This window comes from Saccopteryx bilineata, chromosome 3 (assembly GCF_036850765.1).
Source record: "Saccopteryx bilineata isolate mSacBil1 chromosome 3, mSacBil1_pri_phased_curated, whole genome shotgun sequence".
NCBI classification, from domain to species: Eukaryota; Metazoa; Chordata; class Mammalia; order Chiroptera; family Emballonuridae; genus Saccopteryx; species Saccopteryx bilineata.
Window position 1 is genome coordinate 65,213,463 of NC_089492.1, and position 16,100 is coordinate 65,229,562.

Sequence of the window (16,100 nt, forward strand, 5' to 3'; positions counted from 1 at the left end):
AAGCTAAGAATTCTCAGATCAAATTTATTTTGGAAAAGTGACTGACTTAACAGGGGGTGACTGAAAAAGAAAACCAGAAAAAACATTATTCACATTTACAGAGCACATGTATTATGAACCTAAAAATTCATATTTACAATGTATGATGATGAACAACTTCTTTCCCCGGACTGGATGAGGTACCATTGTGATATGCTTTTCTTTCACAAAACTCAACACATCTCTACTAATTGTTTAATGCCAGTATTTCCTGTAAGACTGTAAATTCTAAGAGTATAGGAGCCAGGTCTTTCTTGCCAAACATTGTGTCCATACTGCATGGCATGCAGTAGGCTTTCAATAAATATTCAAAGCCACAGTTCCCAAAGGCTGCACCAATGTGCCCTAGAATGTTACAGCAAACTCAGAGGGATATCATGAGAATTTTTAAAGCAAAATTCAGAGGAAAATATGTCTGTTGGATACTTCACAAGATTGTTCAGTGTTAACTCAGATCATTTAGACTGTTCTATATTCCTTTCAATTACATCATTATTTTTGCAAACTTAGGTTTTAGTGGTTACTATGAGAAAAAGCAGGTACTGAATGAAAATCAATGAAGAATAGGAAATGAGGGTGGCAGTATCCAATCTGATTGCAAGGTCTGAGCAATTATACAGTACCCAATAGGCACATACATTAGAGCTGTAATTGTGACTCTCTAAAACAGCAGTACTCAACCTGTGGGTCGCGACCCCGGTGGGGGTCGAATGAAATGTATTGTATAATAAATATGTATTTTCCGATGGCTTTAGGCAACCGCTGTGTTTTGGTCGTTCGATCCCCCGCCAGGGTTGCGACCCACAGGTTGAGAACCGCTGCTCTAAAACTACTATCAGAAGCAGACATAAATTAAGGCCCATGGAAAAAACACATTATAGAAACTTTGAAGTGAATATTCCCATGAAATGAATCTTCCTTTGACAATTTCAATTTTGTTTTTCAAATTTAGGTTTTCAGATGTTGGGTTTTCTCCAGCTGCAACATAATTTATCCTGCATTTGAATGGTATTTTCAAAACCATATCTACACTTACCTTGTTCTATTCTCATAATCTCCCCATAGGGGACAAGAGTGAAATAAACCTGATCTCTTTAAAAAAATTATTAGAACAATTCTGTAATAAGAATCTACCATCTATGAGCAGACAGGAAATTTCTTGGAAGTATTTCCTTTTAAATTGTGCTTACAAAAATTCTGTATATCACATTTATGGTACAAAAATAGTAATCACAACTTAAATAATTTTTGTAATATCAATTCCACAGAATTTATATTTCAACAGTCTACTAAGTAGTATTTAATGAAATAGAGCCCTGGTCTTCAAAAATCTTTAAGTAATTGGATGCACAGTCTTCCAAAATTCTCTAATCACAATTTAAATACTTTCAAATGAGAGACTTTCAGCTATAGAAGCAAAAGTTCCAAGTTTTTTTAAAGTCTCTTTTTTATTTTTTTAGTTCCTGAAGATGAGGAAAAAAATAAAACCTGTATAAAAACAGCAACTAATGTTAAGTGTCCTGCGTTATTTTAACAGACATGGCAAACTTCTAAAATTTGACACCATGTATGGGCCAGAAATTTTCTGTCCAAAATATGGTAAAAATTGAAAAACTTTTAACTTGAAAACACCAATGCCTTTCTCTGCCTCATCCCCATAATATATTTACACAATGGCAGAGTTATTATGTGGATCAAGTTAATTCAAGACAACAAGAACTATTCATACAATTAGTATAAATTTCTTGAAGGCAAGGCTATCTTAATTTGATTTTGCATTCTTAGCACTTAAGAGTGCTTAGTGCTTCTTAGGTATATGTTAGTTGAATGAGTGAATAAAAAAATAAATATACAAATAGTATTTCACATTCCAAAAACCTTTCCAGTGAATTAATGATCTGACTTAACATGAAAATATGACAATGCTTAAATGCAGAACATACCTCAATTTGCATCTTCAGATGTGTCTTAAAGTTGGACAACAAAGTAAGAAATATGGAAAGAGAAAGTTCAAAAACTTCTGGAACAGATGAGACTCCATTTTTTGAGAGTGCAACACACAGATACTGCTTAATAGCATTAATAAACATCTCATTTGTCCTGAAAACAGGTCCTGCATTCTGCAGAATGGACAGAAGTAACTGCAATGAAAGAATCTTGGATCGTAACTCATGAGACCTAAAATGCAAAAAAGAAGGCACAGCATATGGACAAGTTTAGCATTACAGTAATAACAGGTTGTTTCTAAGATAGTTCATAGTACCATATAACTTCACAAACTTTTAAACTAAGAGGAACAGAAACTCTACAACATAAAAAAAAAGTACAGTACATGAATAACCTCGGACACTAATAACGGGTAGTTTCACTGATGTTCTCTTACATCACAAAATTTCACAAGTTTTTAAAATAGGAAAACAATCATTCACACATTTTAAACATCAACCTACTGTTCCTTTGAACCAAAAAATTAATTTCAAGATTTATGCCTTGTTCCTTTCTTTCAAAAGCATACTTTAGTTTTTAGAAGTCATAATGAACTTCTCAGATTAAGTGCCACACTTACTATACTATAGGTCCAATGTACTTTGTTCCTAGTTATGCTACCTCAAAATCCTAAACACTAATAAGTTTTGGTTACATTAACAAGTTATAGCAGAAACTTCAAGGTCATTTAGAACATTTATGTCCCCTAATAGCTTATCTGTTTTTGCTAAATATTTCATAGTGAAAAACTAAAAGAGACATTTTCAACTTAAATTTCTTCCAAATCAATATACTATGCCATGCTTCTGAACCCTCTCCAGAATTTTTTTTATTTTTTTTTAAATTCAGTGAGAGGAGGGGAGGCAGAGAGACAGACTCCTGCATGCGCCTGGACTGCAATCCACCTAGCAAGCCCACTAGGGGGGTGAAGCTCTGCCCATCTGGGGTCCTGCTCTGTTGCTCAGCAACCAAGCTTTCATTAGCACCTGAGGTGGAGGCCACGGAACCATCCTCAGCACCCGGGGCCAACTTGCTCCAATCAAGCCATGGCTGCAGGAGGAGAAGAGAGAGTGAGAGAGAGAAACAGAGAGAAAGAGAGAAGGAAGAGGGGGAGGGGTAAAGAAGCAGATGGGTGCTTCTCCTATGTTCCCTGACTGAGAATCAAACACGGGACATCCATTGCTAGGCTGACACTCTACCACTGAGCCAACTGGCAGAATTTTAATGATCAAAGTTCACAAATACAATTTTCTCCCATTGAAACAGATCTCTTAATCCCTACAAACCACGGAGCTCTATCCCAGACAACTTTTCAAATGCAGGATACACTGACCAGCTCTAGTAGCTGGTTCTCTTCTTTTTTTAATTCCAAATGCTACATTCAGTCACATTTATACTATATAGTAAATCTAACTGATCCTTAAATATTTCTAGCCTAAAAATTTCAAGGTCAAGAATGTCAAGTAATTTAAAACCTAAGAAACTCTAACAAGGGATATTTAATTTCACGTAAATGGGAATCACAAAAAATATTACCATTTTTTAAATAAAACTGGAACTGATAATATCTTGGCTCCTTATAATAGGGTCATGTTTCTAAGATAGTTATGCCTCTGAATCTAAATATAGTATTACAAAAAAAATGCTCAGGTAAATCAAATTAGAAACAGCTAGAGGTAAGACTTTGAATAGCTACAGGAAAATATGGAGAAAGCTAAGTTATCTCCCATTCGTACTAAAGCCTTCCGAGGCTTATACACTACTGTTCCTTCCTAGCCTAGCTTACATTTATCACATTTTTTGCTCAATTCCAATAGTACTATAATTAAAACCCACAGCTCTACCATGATTTTTTGTTGTAAGAATGTTTTCTTTTTTAAATTTTTTTCAAAGATTTTATTTATTCATTATAGGGGGGGGGGAGAGAGAGAGAGAGAGAGAGAGAGAAGGGAGGGAGGGAGGAGCTGGAAGCATCAACTCCCATATGTGCCTTGACCAGGCAATTCCAGGGTTTTGAACCGGCAACCTCAGCGTTTCCAGATTGACGCTTTATCCACTGCGCCACCACAGGTCAGGCAGAATGTTTTCTCTTTGTATTGCCATCATCTAACAAAATGCCTTGTATATAGTATGTGCTCAAAATAATTAATGAATTTATTCATGCACTCATCTCAACATTAAATATCTACTATGTATAAGGCATTAATTAATGAAGCAATAATCCAATGATTGTCCTATGACACAAAAGCATATACTTTTCATAGGCAAAAGAGGCTGGAAATTTCAGGTCCGCAGTTTTTCATAGGACAGTTTCAAATTATAATTCAACTTGAAAGAACACTCTGGATCATAATCTTAGGAAGACCACAGAGTATAAAAAGAAGGACAAAAAAAATTATATAAATACAAAAACTCATTAATTTTGACAAAAAAAATTATTCAAAGAAGAGGACGATATATTCTCTTGTAGAAAGAGAATAGTTTCTAGGGGATGAAAATGTGATTGAGCTCTTTCAGTGTTCAATTCCAATGATCAATGACACTGATGGTCAAAAAGGTCTTTTTAAAGGTACAAACAGAGTGACGTCACGGAAATGGCGCCGTGAGCAACGCGTCCGACAGATCTCCCCAAAATCACAACAAATTTATCAACTAGAAACAGAAAAATTTATCCTCGGAGCATTCCGGAGTTCCACACAAACTGAAAGAAGTTAACTACCGCAGGGACGTTCATTCAAGCCGCGGAGGGAGTGCGCCTGTGGTGAGTCAGCCCACACTCCCGAGCGGCGAGCAGCTGCTGGCGCGCCCGGTCCGGTTGCAGAGCGAGCACCGCTAACGTTCCCAGTGGCCCGCGCACTGCGAGTGAGAGTCCCCAGCCACCGGTGCCCGGAGGACCCCATTCGCGAGCGTGCCCTGGGCAGCCCACACGCCCAGAGCGCCCTACTGGCCCGCACACCCAGGGTGCCCCATTATCCTGCGCCCGGTGTGCCCCAGCCGCCAGCAGCGGGGCGAGCGGGAGAGGCGCCAGGGCGGTCTTCCCTACTTGGGAGATTCTCTCCGTGGGTGGGGCACCTAACCCAGCCATTCAAGCTAACAATCAAGCGTTGGGGGAGGGGCGCGCAGACAGCCTGAAATACCTTCGGGAGCACAGCTGCGCCCCAATCACTGAAATTAGCTTAACCCATGAAATCTGCGCACCCACGGGTTCTAATTGATAAGATCTCTCTCAGTTCAGCGATCCAAGACAAGAGGCGTGATATTTTTTAGAGCCTCTCGCTAAAGGGGCGGGGGCAACTTCTGATTGATAGAGCCTCCATATTCAGGGATAAACACTAACAAGAGGGACTTGGCAGATAATAAGATCTATACTACACTAGTCAGAAGCAGAGACTAGTGCCTCTTCTTCCCAGCCAAAACAGGCTACAAAGTGTGGAAAGCCTGGGTTGAGTGGTCCAACTGAATGCTAGGCGCTGAACAGTCACCTTGACAACAATTGACTCCCACCCCCACCTGATTACACTGGAGGCTCTGACTGCCAGAGCCTTTCCCAAAGCCTTGCGCTGAGTGGGGATAGAGTGAAGATTTCCTAGCTCTTTGAGCCTCTTACTCCCTAGGCAGAAGCAGTAGCAGCCTTATAGCTGGATCACCAGGCTGCTAATTCAGGAAGGGGGGACTAGGAGAGAGACTCCAGGAAAGCAAACTCTCTCATCGTTGGACCCTGCAAACGCCAACAAGCCTTGACTACCAGCAAGACTAAAGTCATATAATTATATGACATTGCCATAGAATCCCATCAACTGCAAATCCCCACCTAAGTGTGGCACAGGGGCAGAGCCTGGGGTACAGAGTCACCGACCAGGAAGAGGGAGAGAAAAGAAAAAGGAAGAAGTTAACCTCTCAAAATAAAGAAAAATCCACAGACTTTACAACTTGTTTGACTAATTTTTTGTTGTTGTTGTTTGTTTCTTCTATCTTATTGCCTTTATTATTATTATTTCTATTTCCTCCACCTCGGTCCTTCTATTCTCTGCCCATCTTATGCTTCCCTTTTCTTGAACTAAACTACCCATGAGTGTTACATTTTATTTCTCTTCTTCATCCTCACCCTCCTTTAAGGTTATACTCCAAAACACTTAACTCTCACTCTCTCCTCTTTTGTTTTATTTTTGTTTTGCTTTATTTTGTTTTTTTCTCTTCCTTTTTTTTCTTCCTTCGTTTTTCTTTTTCTTATTTTTTCCTTTCTATTCGTTTTTTCTTTTCTCGTTTTACTTTTCCTCCCATTTAATCCTCAATCACGAACAAATTAGTTAATTTGGGACTCAAGGTTTTTTTTTGGTTTTATTTTTCTTTTTCGCTTTTGCTTTTGTTTTTTTTGTTTGTTTGTTTGTTTGTTTATTTTTGTGGCAGTTTGGGTACTTTTTACGTTGCTTTTTAACTCACTAGCATTCCTCCCAACCCAAGGTCTCCATTGTATTTAGTCTTCGCTCTACTTAATACAACAGATTTTTACTTATTATTTTTATTTTTTTCTTCTTTATTATTCTTTTTTTTCCTCCTTTTTTCTGGTTCCCTCTTATCCCTCTCATTATATCTCTTAGTTGACCATCACTTACAAGCAAATCATCTTATGCTTGTCTAAGATTTTCTTCCTTTTTTTTTTTTTTTGTTTTTGCATTTAGTAGGTCCCTACTCCCTTTTTTTGCCCCTTGAACTCTTCACCCCAAATCAGGCCCTCCATTATAGGTACGATATTTCCCTGAGGAGGGGAGAGGAGGGAAAGAGAAGAAAGATAAAAGGGGGAAATAATAAATTATTACTGTTTTTTTTGTGTGGGGTGTTTTACCTTTTTTTTTTTTTTTTTTTTTTTTTTACTTTTTACTCTTTATTAATTCTAATTAGTGCTATCAACAAGACCACCTTCAGATGCCAATAAGAAAGAGGAAATCGAATATTATGGATACAAAAGAAAGAGAGGTAACACAAATAGATGTGGAAAAATCTATGGAGAAAAGACTTAACATATTGGAAGCCTTGAAGCTAAATGACAGAAAATTTAAAATAGAAATCTTAAAAATACTCAGAGATATACAAGAAAACACAGAAAGGCAATACAGGGAGATCAGAAAACAACTCAATGAACACAAAGAATATATTACCAAGGAAATTGAAACTATAAAAACAAATCAAACAGAAATGAAAAACTCAATTCACGAGCTGAAAAACGAGGTAACAAGCTTAGCTAACAGAACAGCCTAGATTGAAGATAGGATTAGTGAAATAGAAGACAAACAACTTGAGGCACAACAGAGAGAAGAAGAAAGAGACTCAAAAATAATAAAAAACGAGAAAGCCCTACAGGAATTGTCTGACTCCATCAGGAAGAATAACATAAGAATAATAGGTATATCAGAGGGAGAAGAGAAAGAAAATGAAATGGAGAATATACTCAAACAAATAATAAACGAGAACTTCCCAAGTCTGTGGAAAGAACTAAAGCCTCAAATTCAAGAAGCAAACAGAACACCGAGTTTTCTTAACCCCAGCAAACCCACTCCAAGGCACATCATAATGAAGATGACACAAACCAATGACAAAGAAAAAATTCTCAAGGCAGCCAGGGAAAAGAAGAGTACAACATATAAAGGAAGGCCTATTAGATTATCATCAGATTTCTCAGCAGAAACTCTACAAGCTAGAAGAGAGTGGACCCCAATATTTAAAGCCCTGAAAGAGAGGAACTTTCAGCCAAGAATACTATACCCATCAAAGCTAACCTTCAAGTACGAAGGAGATATAAAAACATTCACAAATACAGAAAAGATGAGAGAATTTATCAGCAGAAAGCCCCCACTCCAGGAAATACTAAAGGGGGTTTTCCAACCAGATTCAAAGAACAAAAGAAAACAACACCACAAGTAACAGCTCCAAGAAGAACACAAAACCAAACTTACACCTTGACAACAAAGGGAAAAAAGGGGGGAGAGGATGGAGATTAACAGTAGCAAAGGACGATGAAGTGCAGAAATACTCACAAGATAGGGTACTACAATGAATATGGTAGGTACCCTTTTCATTACTTAATGGTAACCACCCTTGAAAAAACCACCACAAAAACACTTGACTTAAAAAAGGTAGCAACAGAGGAAAGAAGTATGGAACACAAACAAACAAAAACAAATGATAGAAAAACAAAAGAGAAGAATCAAACTAGATACAAAACTAACAGAAAGCAATTTATAAAATGGCAGTAGGGAACCCACAAGTGTCAATAATTACACTAAATGTAAATGGATTAAACTTACTAATAAAAACACAGAGTAGCAGAATGGATTAAAAAAGAAAATCCAACTATATGCTGCCTACAAGAAACACATCTAAGCAACAAGGATAAAAACAAATTCAAAGTGAAAGGCTGGAAAACAATACTCCAAGCAAACAACACCCAAAAAAAAGCAGGCGTAGCAATACTCATATCTAATAATGCTGACTACAAGACAGAAAAAGTACTCAGAGACAAAAACGGTCATTTCATAATGATTAAGGGAACACTGAATTAAGAAGACATAACAATCCTTAATATATATGCACCAAACCAAAGAGCACCAAAATATATAAGACAGCTACTTATTGACCTTAAAACAAAAACTAACAAAAATACAATCATACTTGGAGACCTCAATACACCACTGACGGCTCTAGATCGGTCATCCAAACAGAGAATCAATAAAGATATAGTGGCCTTAAACGAAATACTAGATCACCTGGATATGATAAGACATCTACAGGACACTTCATCCCAAAGCGACAGAGTACACATTTTTCTCTAGTGTACATGGAACATTCTCAAGAATTGACCATATGTTGGGCCACAAAGACAATATCAGCAAATTTAGAAAAACTGAAATTGTACCAAGCATATTTTCTGATCATAAAGCCTTGAAACTAGAATTCAACTGCAAAAAAGAGGGGGAAAAACCCACAAAAATGTGGAAACTAAACAACATAATTCTAAAAAATGAATGGGTCAAAGAAGAAATAAGCGCAGAGATCAAAAGATATATACAGACAAATGAAAATGAAAATATGACATATCAGAATCTCTGGGATGCAGCAAAAGCAGTAATAAGAGGAAAGTTCATATCACTTCAGGCCTATATGAACAAACAAGAGAGAGCCAAAGTAAACCACTTAACTTAACACCTTAAGGAACTAGAAAAAGAAGAACAAAGACAACCCAAAACCAGCCGAAGAAAGGAGATAATAAAAATCAGAGCAGAAATAAATGAAATAGAAAACAGAAAAACTATAGAAAAAATCAATAAAACAAGGAGTTGGTTCTCTGAAAAGATCAACAAAATTGACAAACCCTTGGCAAGACTCACCAAGGAAAAAAGGCACAGGACTCAAATAAATAAAATCCAAAATGAAAGAGGAGAGATCACCACAGACATCATAGATATACAAAGAATTATTGTACAATACTATGAAAAATTATATGCCACCAAATACAACAATCTAGAAGAAATGGATAAATTCCTAGAACAATACAACCTTCCTAGACTGAGTCATGAAGAAGCAGAAAGCCTAAACAGACCAATCAGCAGGGAGGAAATAGAAAAAACTATTAAAAACCTCCCCAAAAATAAAAGTCCAGGCCCAGATGGTTATACTAGTGAATTCTATCAAACATTCAAAGAAGACTTGGTTCCTCTTCTACTCAAAGTCTTCCAAAAAATTGAAGAAGAAGCAATACTTCCAAACACATTTTATGAGGCCAACATAACCCTCATACCAAAACCTGGCAAGGATGGCACAAAGAAAGAAAACTACAGACCAATATCTCTAATGAATACAGATGCTAAAATACTAAACAAAATACTGGCAAACCGAATACAACAACATATTAAAAAAATAATACATCATGATCAAGTGGGATTCATCACAGAATCTCAAGGATGGTTCAACATACGTAAAACGGTTAACGTAATACACCATATCAACAAAACAAAGAACAAAAACCACATGATCTTATCAATAGATGCAGAAAAGGCCTTTGATAAAATACAACACAATTTTATGTTTAAGACTCTCAACAAAATGGGTATAGAAGGAAAATATCTCAACATGATAAAGGCCATATATGATAAACCATCAGCCAACATCATATTAAACGGCATAAAACTGAGGACTTTCTACCTTAAATCAGGAACAAGACAGGGTTGTCCACTCTCTCCACTCTTATTTAACGTGGTGCTAGAAGTTCTGGCCAGAGCAATCAGATAAGACAAAGAAATAAAAGGCATCCATATCGGAAAAGAAGAAGTAAAGGTATCACTTTTTGCTGATGATATGATCCTATACATCGAAAACCCCAAAGAATCCACAAAAAGATTATTAGAAACAATAAACCAATATAGTAAGGTCGCAGGATACAAAATTAACATACAAAAGTCCATAGCCTTTCTATATGCCAACAATGAAATATGAGAAAACGAACTCAGAAAAATAATCCCCTTCACGATTGCAACAAAAGAGATAAAATACCTAGGAATAAACATAACAAAGAATGTAAAGGACGTATATAATGAAAATTACAAAGCATTGTTAAGGGAAATCGAAAAAGATACAATGAGATGGAAAAATATTCCTTGTTCTTGGATAGGAAGAATAAATATAATCAAAATGGCCATATTACCCAAAGCAATATACAAATTTAATGCAATTCCCATCAAAATTCCTATGAGATTTTTTAAAGAAATGGAAAAAATCATAAGATTTATATGGAACTATAAAAAACCCCGAATAGCCAAAACAATCCTAAGGAAAAAGAATGAAGCTGGGGGCATTACAATACCTGACTTTAAACTATATTATAGGGCCACGATAATCAAAACAGCATGGTATTGGCAGTAAAATAGACACTCAGACCAATGAACAGAATAGAAAGCCCAGAAATAAAACCACATTTATATGGTCAAATAATCTTTGATAAAGGGGCCAACAACACACAATGGAGAAAAGAAAGCCTCTTCAACAAATAGTGTTGGGAAAACTGGAAAGCCACATGCAAAAGAATGAAACTCGACTACAGCCTGTCCCCGTGTACTAAAATTAATTCAAAATGGATCAAAGACCTAAATATAAGACCTGAAACAATAAAGTACATAGAAGAAGACATAGGTACTAAAATCATGGACTTGGGTTTTAAAGAACATTTTATGAACTTGACTCCAATGGCAAGAGAAGTGAAGGCAAAGATAAATGAATGGGACTACATCAGAATTAAAAGTTTTTGCTCAGCAAGAGAAACTGATATCAAAATAAACAGACAGCCAACTAAATGGGAAATGATATTTTCAAACAACAGCTCAGATAAGGGCCTAATATCCAAAATTTACAAAGAACTCATAAAACTCAACAACAAAAACAAACAATCCAATTAAAAAATGGGAAGAGGACATGAACAGACACTTCTCCCAGGAAGAGATACAAATGGCCAACAGATATATGAAAAGATGCTCAGCTTCATTAGTTATTAGAGAAATGCAAATCAAAACTACAATGAGATACCACCTCACCCCTGTTAGATTAGCTATTATCAACAAGACGGGTAATAGCAAATGTTGGAGAGGCTGTGGAGAAAAAGGAACCCTCATTCACTGTTGGTGGGACTGTAAAATAGTAACAACTATTATGGAGGAAAGTATTGTGGTTCCTCAAAAAACTGCAAATAGAACTACCTTATGACCCAGCAATCCCTCTACTGGGTATATACCCCAAAACCTCAGAAACATTGATACGTGAAGACACATGTAGCCCCATGTTCATTGCAGCACTGTTCACAGTGGCCAAGACATGGAAACAACCAAAAAGCCCTTCAATAGAAGACTGGATAAAGAAGATGTGGCACATATACACTATGGAATACTACTCAGCCATAAGAAATGATGACATCAGATCATTTACAGCAAAATGGTGGGATCTTGATAACATTATACGGAGTGAAATAAGTAATCAGAAAAAAACAAGAACTACATGATTCCATACATTGGTGGAACATAAAAACGAGACTAAGAGACATGGACAAGAGTGTGGTGGTTACCAGGGGTGGGGGGAGGGAGGACATGGGAGGGAGGGAGGGAGGGAGAGAATTAGGGGGAGGGGAATGGCACAGAGAACTAGATAGAGGGTGGCGGAGGACAATCTGACTTTGGGCGAGGGGTATGCAACATAATTTAATGACAAAATAACCTAGACATGTTTTCTTTGAATATATGTACCCTGATTTATTAATGTCATCCCATTACCATTAATAAAAATTTATTTAAAAAAAATAAAGGTACAAACAAAATTTATTAATACTGTATTATGGTTTAAGCCCATTACATAGAGGGACAATTAATTTACATCACTTCTCATGAGAGCAGCTCTCCAAAAACTACTCTTTTTCTTTCAAGGCTAAATGAACACCTCCCCCTACACCAGGGGTCCCAAAACTTTTTACACAGGGGGCCAGTTCACTGTTCCTCAGACCGTTGGAGGGCCACCACATACAGTGCTCCTCTCACTGCCCACCAATGAAAGAGATGCCCCTTCCAGAAGTGTGGTGGGGGGGGGGGGCGGGCGGATAAATGGCCTCAGGGGGCCGCATGTGGCCCGCGGGCCGTAGTTTGGGGATAACTGCCCTACACAGTATTCCTCAAAATCCATATAGTTTCTCTTATGTTCTTTTCAGTCTTGGCATTTTAAACAATTTCCTCTTTTTCACTCCTAATATTTTTTCAAATCACATTTTTTATATTTGATTTGAGAATATTAAACATCTAAGGTTTTTAAGGTCAATAACTTTTTAAATCATGGCAAAAATGTTATATCATCCATATGTCTTAACATTAGTTAAATCATCAGTAAAGTTCATTTATTCAGAATGAAATGTCCAAACTGTCAATTTTTGAATAAGAAAGCTACTTCTCCCCTCATAATGAGAATAAGAAATTGAAAACTTTGAAAAAATATTTTTATAAAATATAGAGTATAATTTGAGTTTATACTGCAATCTGAACAACTTTAATCCTTTCTCTGTAGAGTTCACATTTTCAAAATAAAGAAGAATCAATAAATTATATTTCTCTCAGGAATTAAACCTAAAAGATTTCAGAATTTTAGGCTTCTGAGGCTAAAAGATGTTTCCCACTAATTCAGTACAATGTGACAAAATAAAATTATAGAAAATTTTATTTTATTATAACTGTCTCTAGTCTTTCTTCTTAGCTGACACTTAGAAACTGAAATGTTCTCGAGTTTTTAATGGAGTTGCTTACATTTCTTTCATTTCAATGTCCCTTTCTCAGTCACTCCAGCCTTCTCCAAGGCTTCTTTCTCCAGAAAGTTCTCAACTTGTCATGCTCTAATTCATCATGCAATCAATCTCAAGTAGGAATTAGTTACAATTAAGTCAGATGAAAGATATTTGATGATTTATAATTGACAAAAATAGCACTTTCCTATAGCTTAAACTACTGTTTCACGAGAATCAGACAAGTGACTTCTATTACAAAGTACTTCCTGTTCCCCACAGAGAAAGGTATCAGCATAAGGCATTTTTCAGACCTTAATGACTAAAAAATATTATGACTTTCTTTTCTGGTGTGTGTGACACAGACAGTGAGAAAGGGAAAGATAGAGACAGACATACAGGAAGGGAGAGAGATGAGAAGCATCAATTCTTTGTTGCAGCTCCTTAGTTATTCATTGTTTGCTTCCTCATATGTGCCTTGACTGGTGGGCTACAGCAGAGCAAGTGACCCCTTGCTCAAGCCAGCGACCATGGGGTCATGTCTATGATCCCATGCTCAAGCCAGCAACCCCACACTCAAGTTGATGAGCCCATGCTTAGGTCGGATGAGCCTGCACTCAAGCCAGTGACCTCGAAGTTTCAATTCTGGGTCCTCTGCGTCCCAGTCTGACACTCTATCCACTGCAACATTACCTGGTCAGGCAACATTTATTTCTCTTAATAAATCAACTGGTAGCTTTCAGAAACCTAGCATGAGGTACATGTAACAGGGTTACATTAGCTCCAAAGTAACTTACAAATTGAAATAGGGATTTATTCAATCATTCAATATTTAATGAGCACCTACTATGAACCAAGTAAACTCAATAATGCTGTTGGTTATGCTTTGGGAAACAGTGAAAGGTATCGAACAGTTTTGGAACTCAGTGTTTTTCAATATAGTTTTAAAAAATAAAATAACCCTAAAATATATTTTTGAGGGTTCTACAGGACAAGAGAAAAAAATCCAATGACTATCTTACAGTACATTTGAGCTTTAAAACTATTATTTGTCAGGCAGAACAGGTAATGACTTACTTTGGATCCGGTGGTCCATCTGACAGTGGTTTCATTGACAGTTTACATAATGACCTGAATACTAGAAAGGCATCCTTTTGTAAAATATGGGAAAACTTAGCACCAGGTGAAGGTCCTGAAGAATTTCCAGATTCCTAAACAAGTTAACATACTATGTAAATAAATATATTTGCCAGTGTAAGGTCATTTCAGCCTTTTATACATTTTATTCAATTCAGTAATAGGTGGGGTTCTACTCGAAGAAAAACTAGATAAGGAATCTGTCACATTGTTTTTCTTTGCTCTATGACATTCCACCCCCACCTCCAACAATTACTACCTTACAAAAATGCATCCTTTTAAAAATATTCCCTCTTAGTCACCAAATAAACTCCTAAAATTTACCCAGTTCATACTATTACTAACAAAAACTAGTATATCATACCCTGACAACATACTTCATCCACAGCTTAAACTATGCTTTCCATTACCTGTCACTGGATGTTTTATGTTTTTGCCCTGTTTTATTTTTTTTTTATTTTTTTATTTTATTTATTCATTTTTAGAGAGGAGAGAGAGAGAGAGAGAGAGAGAGAGAAGGGGGAGGAGCTGGAAGCATCAACTCCCATATGTGCCTTGACCAGGCAAGCCCAGGGTTTCGAACCGGCGACCTCAGCATTTCCAGGTCGACACTTTATCCACTGCGCCACCACAGGTCAGGCGCCCTGTTTTATTTTTTAATCTATTTTAAGCAGATAAAATAAGACAATGGAGATGTCAAGACAATGTTTAAAAGTTGTTAACTGATGAAGGTCAACAAGGCCAAAAAAGCCTCCTTTATGGGGCAATGATTTAAGGTAGGACTCGCTTATCTAAAAAGATAAGGATAAAAAATGTAAAATACAAGGTGGGAAAGATAAAGAGGAACTGGAACTACCAGAGTATGGATTTCACTGCTGCCCTGAACAAAGGTCAGATGACATTTCTTTGATTTCTAAGAGTTTTTTCCCATCTGATGATAATAGAATTATCCTATGAATATAAATTAAAAAATTTATTTTTAAAAGTAATATCAATGGGAGGAGGGGTTGTAGGAAAGATGTGAACATATATGACAAACACTATAGAGTTGAAATTTAGCTATCAATTTAGTAAGGAAATAAACTGCTTTGATCCAAACTGAAATCAGCCAACATTATCAATTAAATATATTCACCTAGATATATCCAAGTTGTTGGTGACCTATAAACATGTAAGATTAACAGGTTTTCCCCAGCCCTAATTATACCTGAGTATCATTGGAAGAGACAGACAATCTGTCATCAGGTAAGGACGGTGTATATGCAACAGAAATTGGTGTTCCTGGAATTCCATTGGCTTGAATATTCTCGCTGTCGCTACCATCCTCTATAGTTCCAATGTTGCCATCTGCACCTGCATCCATAGTCTTTTCTCCTATGTCTAAAACAGTAAGAAGAAAAAACATACAGATGTCTGACTTACTGAAGTATACTAAAAACAGCATGGAGTATTTAAAATGAAACAGTGGCAGAAAAGTGATGCAAAGTAACTAAGGTGACTAACTTTATTACAATGAAAAGGAGGACAAAAATAAATTGAAAATAATATCATAAATAAAAGAAACATTTTATTCATTGCAACAATAACATACTATAATATGATAAATGCATAATAAAAACATTTGTAATATTTTATATTATAA

The 16,100-nt window shown here is 36.5% G+C and overlaps 1 protein-coding gene across 1 annotated transcript in view; it reads right to left on the minus strand.

Moving 5' to 3' along the window:
• Window positions 1-16,100, minus strand: part of ARFGEF1 (ADP ribosylation factor guanine nucleotide exchange factor 1) — a 141,368-nt gene that overhangs the window by 56,902 nt on the left and 68,366 nt on the right. Inside the window, exons 8-10 of the mRNA XM_066266270.1 lie at window positions 15,666-15,838; window positions 14,399-14,532; window positions 1,983-2,217 (exon numbers count right to left, since the gene is read on the minus strand). Coding sequence (XP_066122367.1) covers window positions 1,983-2,217; window positions 14,399-14,532; window positions 15,666-15,838 — 542 coding nt within the window. The remainder of the gene's footprint in view (window positions 1-1,982; window positions 2,218-14,398; window positions 14,533-15,665; window positions 15,839-16,100) is intronic.